The following is a 7,243-nucleotide window of genomic DNA, read 5'->3' on the forward strand; positions in this document are numbered from 1 at the left end:
AGAGCTCAGGACAGAACAGTCAACCCTGGAAGGCTTTAGTCCAACTCAAACGACAAAGTCCTGGGCCTGACTCTACAGTGAAAAATGAAATTGAAAGCTGTGACTATGTCCTTGATTAGGAGAATAGTTAAGTGTCTGGCAAATTCCTAGCAAGTGTCAGAGCTGGGAACTGACCAAGTCTCAGTCAATGGAAACAGGGAAGCAGAAGTCACATTCCCATTCACACACAAATAATTTGCAAGAGACCTGCGGGGTAACTAGTTTATTCAAACTGTCGGACAGAGCTCCCACCATGGGAGCTGAGCTGTGGGGCTGAACTGGGTGGGGGTGACCAGATATCAGAAGGTAAAAGGAACTCAGCTGAGCAGCAGGAGCAGCATTAGGGCCAGGCCAAGCAGGAGAGGCCAGGCCCCATAGAGCCCCGCTCCGTTCATGGCCTCAGCATAGAACCTGGCCACCTCCTCGTTGGGGTTGCCCTGTGCCGGGTCAAACCACATCTGGATGCAGCGGCCACTGCCTCGGCTGTAGTTGCTGACTTTGTAGGAGTGACTCCAGATTTCATTGCACAGAGCAGCAGGCGTGGGGAAGTAGAAATCAAAGCGGTGGCAGGCAGCCTTCACCGGGCACTCATTAGACCCTGTGGGAGGATGGCAGGCCTTTAGCCATTGGGCCCAGAACTCTCTCTGGTTCTGCCAACTTCACAACTCTATCCCTTCATATACCCATCTCACACCCCCACTCTCCCCCCTCTCACCCCACCCACCAGGCTCTCACCTGAGGTCCAGTTCCAGCCCTTGTGCCAGTTATTCTTGCAGGTGTAGGAGGTGCGGCAGTCTTCCCACCAGCTCTCACAGTCCTCTTTGCACAGGGGCACGTCCAGGATCCGCTCTCTGCGCCAGCTCTGGTTCACCTGAGAGATGTCAGTAAGGGAAAAGGATCAGGCTCAGGATTCTCAGTAGCCCAGCCCTAAAGAGCCCCTGAGCTGCAGAGGCAGGACGAGGAGATGTCTGGGAAGCAGGCATGGGGAGGAACTCATACCTCCTGGATCCAGGGCCCCAGGTTGGGGGAGCACTCATACAGGCAGGTGTCCTGGATAAAGTGGCGCTTGCAGGCGGGTTTCATCGGGCCGCAGTGGTCCCAGTTGAATCTGTACAGGTAGGAGACATCCTTATGGGCTTCCTGGCTGGTGTTGACAGAGCAGCAGGCGTTCTTCTTCCAGGGACTGCACTGGGTGGGGAAGACACAGGACAGTCCCAGGCCCAGCACAGAATAGCTTCACAGGCTGCTTCTCCCATTTGAACCCTTGGTCTCCCAGTGCAGCTGGTCTTTCAGGGAAATAGTTGCTGTTGGGGGGCCCTCTCTTGGGGAGATGTAGTCATTACAAAATTAATTCAAATCTTTATTGAGCTTATTCTTACTCTTAACCAAACACTTTTCTAGGAACTGGGGACAAAGCAAGAAAAACTTCTCAAGGATAAATGCTTTGGAAAAAAATAAAGCAGGGGAGAAGAATGGGAAATTGCAATTTTGTAGAATGGTCCAAGTAAGCCTCGTTGATTTGGTAACAAAGACCAGGAGGTGAGGAAGCAAGTTACATCAATTCTAATCTCAGAATAGTTCTAATTAAATAAATACAATGGAACCTCGGTTCTCAAACTTAATTTGTTCAGAAGACTGTTTGAGAAATGATTGTTAGAATACCGAATCATTGTTTCCCATTAGAAATAATGTAAATTCAATTAATCCACTCCAGACCTCCAAATGACTCCCTGTTTTAAACTTTCTTATATAAAGTACATGTCTAATGTACTGCTTAATCTATAAACACTTCTTTTCTAAAACTTATCAAACCACCCCCTCTTGTACACCCTTAGCAACATCAGCACTATTTTTTTTAATTTAATATTTTTGGCCCTAACCGGTTTGGCTCAGTGGATAGAGCCTCGGCCTGCAGACTGAAAGGTCCCAGGTTCGATTCTGGCCAAGGGCACGTACCTTGGTTGTGGGCACATCCCCAGTGGGAGGTGTGCAGGAGGCAGCTGACCAATGTTTCTAACTCTCCTGCTTATATGAATGTATATAAATTCTTTGGTTGAACTCTTACCTGCCCCCCCCAACCCTCCCCTGCCTTCCCGCTGGGAGTTTGACGGTCTGTTCCATGCTTCTTTGCCTCTATCTATTTTTGTTCATCAGTTTATAATGTTCTTTATATTCCACAAATGCTGAGAAATAAGCCAGTCAGTGAAAGATAAATACCACATGATCTCACCCATTAGTTTTTAGAGAGAGTGGAAGGGAAGGAGAAAGACAGAATGAGAGACCCATTGATTGGTTGCCTCCCACACGTGCCCCAACCAGGGCTGGGATCAAGCCTGCAACCATGGTCCCAGCCCTAGATCTGGAATTGAAGCTGGGACCCTTCAGTCCCCGCCTACCCTGAGCCAAGCCAGCAAGGGCTGCATTAGCACTGTTGATGGTCTTTTTATGTTTTAAAATTGTGCCAATCATCATTTTCCGCCAGCAACAAAAGCGTTCTTCTCTCCTTTGTTTGTTGCCTGAGAGCTGCTTTTTGACAAGCTGAGGTATCTGCATGAAAGGGTTGTCAGGTCTCAAACTGAAGTTTGGTTCAACAACGGAGACATATTTTCACTTGGTCTAAAACTGAATTGTTCAAGATGGGAGACGTTTGGGAAACAAAGTTTGACCGTACTCAATACATTCTTATTGAATGAATGGAACCGATGGCCTAGAATGTAGTATAAACAAAATAATAAAATGTGCACTTAAAGTATATATATAGGCTGAAAAAGTTCATATCAGTGCTGCTAGGAGTACCCACGTTACACCACTGCCTGTAGTCAGTCTGCACTGCCTGCTATTGCTCAGTCACGCACAAGCACAACTGGGACTGAGATAATTACCTGCGGATGAGATCCAAACGGACATTTACCTATTGGAATGCATATTACAAGTGACTTCCCTTTGTTTTGTTTTTGTCTTTTAAATATATTTTTATTGATTTCAGAGAGGAATAGAGAGGGAGAGAGCTATAGAAACATCAATGATGAGAGAGTACCATTGATTGGCTGCCTCCTGCACACCCACTGGGGATCAAGCCCGCAACCCAGGCATGTGCCCCTGACCAGAATCAAACTTGAGACCCTTCAGTCCGAAGGCCGATGCTCTATCCACTGAGCCAAACCAGCTATGGCCCAATCTAAGAAGTCACTATGTGCAGTGTATACTTCATCCTCTCAGATCCTCGGAGAGGTTGTTCCCAGTCTAAACTGAAATCAAAGTCAACCTCTGAGCTCTAGCCATTTTTGGCTTAATGAACAGAGCATTGTGGGCTGTGGACTGAAGTGTCCCAGGTTTGATTCTGGTCAAGGACACGTACCTTGGTTGCAGACTCAATCCCTGGCCTTAGTCAGGCACATGCAAGGAGGGAACCAATCGATGTGTCTCTCTTGCATAGATGTTTCTCTGGGTCTCTCCCCCTCCCTTCCATTCCTTCTAAAAATCAATGGGAAAATATCCTCAGGGGAGGAAAAACAACAACAATCAACCCCTGGGAGGGGTCTCCCCAGTGTCACTTCCCAGGCTCCTCTCTGGGCCTGCTTCCTGATTTGTGCAAGACAGAAGCCCAACAGCCTAAGAAGCTGAGCTGTTGACAATGTATTGGCAACACAGGCGCAAAGTTTATGTTAAACAAATAGCTGCCAGATTAGTTTTTTTAGATTTTTAAAAAATAGATCTCTCAGATTGCTAGTCCTTTTGTTTTTTAAAAAGCAGGTGGGGGGGAGAGAGAGCGAGAGATTTGTTATTCCACTTATTAACGCATTTAGTTGGTTGATTCTTGTATGTGCCCTGACTGAGGATCGAACTCCAAACCTTGGCATAGCATGGGGACAGTGCTCCAACCAACTGTGCTACCCGGTCAGAGATTAGATTTTTATTCTGATGACAAAAATCACACAGGGAGCCCAGCCGGCATGGCTCAGTGGTTGAGCGTCGACCTGTGAACCACGAGGTCACAGTTCGATTCCTGGTCAGGGCACATGTCTGGGTTGTGGACTTGATCCCCAGTAGGGGACATGCAGGAGGCAGCCAATCGATGATTCTCTGTCATCACTGATGTTTCTATCTCTCTCCCTCTCCTTTCCTTTCTGAAATCAACAAAAAAATTATATTTAGAAGATCACACAGGGAAGAACAAATTACAAATGACAAAATGGGGAGTGAGATGTGGGCTGGGAAATGTGGCAAATGGGTGCCCACAGTCCTTGGGATGCTTAGAATCTTAGGTTTCCTCCCAGGTCTCCCAATTACCCTGACTGCCTCTTTGAAGTCTCCCAAGGGTCCCCTGGAGCAGAGTTTAAGAACCAGCACTATAGCCTGGCCAGTTGGCTCAGTGGTTGAGCATCGACCTATGAACCAGGAGGTCACGGTTGGATTCCTGGTGAGGACATATGCCCAGGTTGCGGGCTCAATCTCCATCCAGTGTGAGGCATGCAGAAAGCAGCTGATCAATGAGTCTCTCCCATCACTGATGTTTCTATCTCTCTCTCTCCCTCTCCCTTCCTCTCTGAAATCAATAATATATTAATGATAGAAGCTTGAAATCTTAAAAAAAAAAAAGAACCGTCACTATAGACCAAAGTCTGTCTAGGTCCGAAAATCTGTCTCCTCAGGCATAGAGAGGGTTTAACCTTTCATTTCCGGCTTTTTTTCAACTGAGTCAGTTCCTCCCCACAAACCACCCCTCCTCCACCTCGGTCCACCTGCTCATGCAGCTTGTCCTCCGGGCTTGGCTTTTCCTTGTGGTGTTTGGCATTCATGCAGACAATGAGAAGCTCAGTCCTGGGCCCGGCTGCCCATACTTCGGCCCCCCACACCAGAAGGAGCCACAGCTGTGTTGTCATCGTCCGAGCCATGTCAGTCCCTGAAGGAAGAGCTGTAGTCAGTGACACCAAGTAAAGTGGAAGTGGGGCCTCAAGGTATATGAACACATCCCAGTAGGTGGAGCCTCCAGGAAGTTTACACCCTACCCCCACTCCTCAGTCTTCCTGGCCTCAATGAGGGGTGGGATCAGAAGCCACCTTCTGGGAGAGTTCTGGGTGGGGCCTCCCTGACTTCTCCACGTGGTCATGAGAAACAAGTGATACATACACTAAGCCTAGGGGTGGGGTGGGAAATATGCAGAAATAGCTAGGAGATAACATAGGTCCCAAATCCTTTGTTCACAATCTTTTTTAGGATTTTATAAAAGGTAACACAAAATCAGGTAATAGGATTTACATACACTCAGCAATCAGGCACACACTTTGGTGAAATAGTTACAATGGTGGGATAAATAAAAACTATAATGGGGGGGGGTGAAGACACATTTGTAATACCTTAACTAATAAAAAAAAAACAACAAAACTATAGTAACCTCACATTAATTCTCAGGACAGATTTTTTCACAGCAAATGATTTTGTGTAAAAGTTTACAATATCTTCATTTTAGGGCTCCAGATAAACTGCAGACCTATGTGTTGTTTTTTTAAACAAAGCCTCGGTTCCACCTGGCCAGGTAGCTCAGACAATTAGAGCATAGTCTCCATATGCCAAGGTTGCGGATTCCATTCCGGTCAGGGCACATACAAGAACCAACCAATGAGTGCACAAATAACTGGAATGACAAATCAATGTTTCTCTCTCTTTCTCTCTCAAATAATATTATTAAAAAGTTTGGTTCTAGCTCCTTCCAGCCTATCATTTGGCCTCTCCCAGAGCCCATGTAGCCTGAAGGAGGTCACAGGGTACAGAGGTTTGGTGGGTAGGCATTGGCAGCCGGCTGGACAGTCCCTGGGGGAGGCTCCTGAGCCTCCGACAACAGAGGTGGCCTCCACTCAGCCTTTGTGGCACCTCAATCCTCTAGCCTCAGACACTGAGTTTTGGGCGGTAACTGTTCCCTCAACCTCCTGGTCAGCAGATGCCTGGCCCTCCTAAGACACTCATTTCCCACAGCTCCTAAAGCTTATGCGTCCCCTGCTCACTAAGTTGCCTCGCCTCCACATTATACCCATCTCCTGTAGAACTCGGGTGTCATGCCTGGGCCTCATGGACAGGACCTGAGTTGAGTAGCCTCTAGGCCAGGGGTGATTTTACATCGGGTTTATATTTCGTGACCTTCAGAGATATGCACGAGCTACTACTTTCATCCGTCAGCCTACTCCTATTACGAGACTTAACAAAATTCATCACTGAGAACAAAGATTCACAAGCATATGTGGATGAAATCAAAACGCTGGTCAGATCTAGGAAGGCAGGGAGTGTCAAGGCAGAGGCATAGAAATTGCTTTTGCCCTCTCTCGTCAATCCACGTCTATGGTCTTTAAGATAACTTGTTATGTAAAATTATTTATTTATCTAAGATGCACCTACACGGAATTTATCTAAACAATAAAAAAGTCGATATTAAGAAAAAAAATTGTAAATGGAAGATTAAAAGAGAGGGTTTCGAGTGCCAGCAAAAGTTACTGGCGTGCCATGTTTGGCACGTGTGCCAGGGGTTGCCCACCCCTGCTCTAGGCTGACTGCCCAGCAGGGTTCTGGGAAATGTAGAACTGACTTCCCACCTAGCTCTCCTCCTTCTCCTCCTCCCCTCTCCTTCCCTCTGTCGACCTAAGAAACATCCAAACCTCTTGAGAATTTTGTAAGAGTTCATTTGAGTCAGAGGATATGCCTAGAAGCAAGATCTCAACAGAATGAAAAAAATGCTTTGAAAAATAAATTCGAAGTCTTTTATGATTAAGGTGGGAAGGTAAGAAAGGTTACATGAAGGTGGAAGAAGGCAAGGTGGCGATCAGATTACCTCTTACAAACTTTAGAAGGGGGGTCTGAAAGAATTGTCAGGTATTATTAGAAGGAGGGGTCTGAAAAGGGCATTTCAGAGGGTGTTAATCTAGTTACACAGAAACAAGGAACAGATTTGCTTAAGGCAAAGATAATCCTTTTAGTAAAGAATTATATGTGCCTGGGGCATGACTAACCCACCATGACCTGCCTAGTTAGGAATTCATCAGGCCACCCTGTGAAGTTACTTTCCATAGAACCCCCCTGTTTTGTCCACACCCCATACCCCTCCACAACCATATTCTGCTACTCTATTTATTCCAGTGTTCATTCATTCTATCATTTGCTAACTCATTCATTCAGGACCCAATCTGTACTCTGGGGGACCGCCAGGTGATTCTCT

At 46.6% G+C, this 7,243-nt stretch overlaps 1 protein-coding gene across 2 annotated transcripts in view; it reads right to left on the bottom strand.

Annotated features, from left to right (window-relative positions):
- Positions 1-215: 215 nt before the first annotated feature.
- Positions 216-7,243, bottom strand: part of LOC102760531 (folate receptor alpha) — an 8,051-nt gene continuing 1,023 nt past the window's right edge. The window contains exons 2-5 of one of the 2 annotated variants that reach the window (XM_015562065.1): positions 4,782-4,954; positions 1,039-1,227; positions 775-910; positions 216-637 (exon numbers count right to left, since the gene is read on the bottom strand). In XM_015562065.1, the coding sequence (XP_015417551.1) occupies positions 357-637; positions 775-910; positions 1,039-1,227; positions 4,782-4,934 (759 nt within the window). In that variant the 5' untranslated portion in view covers positions 4,935-4,954 and the 3' untranslated portion in view covers positions 216-356. The remainder of the gene's footprint in view (positions 638-774; positions 911-1,038; positions 1,228-4,781; positions 4,955-7,243) is intronic. The other variant, XM_006760822.2, reaches the window with a different exon arrangement.

Source organism: Myotis davidii, unplaced genomic scaffold, assembly GCF_000327345.1.
Source record: "Myotis davidii unplaced genomic scaffold, ASM32734v1 scaffold2417, whole genome shotgun sequence".
Classification (NCBI taxonomy): Eukaryota; Metazoa; Chordata; class Mammalia; order Chiroptera; family Vespertilionidae; genus Myotis; species Myotis davidii.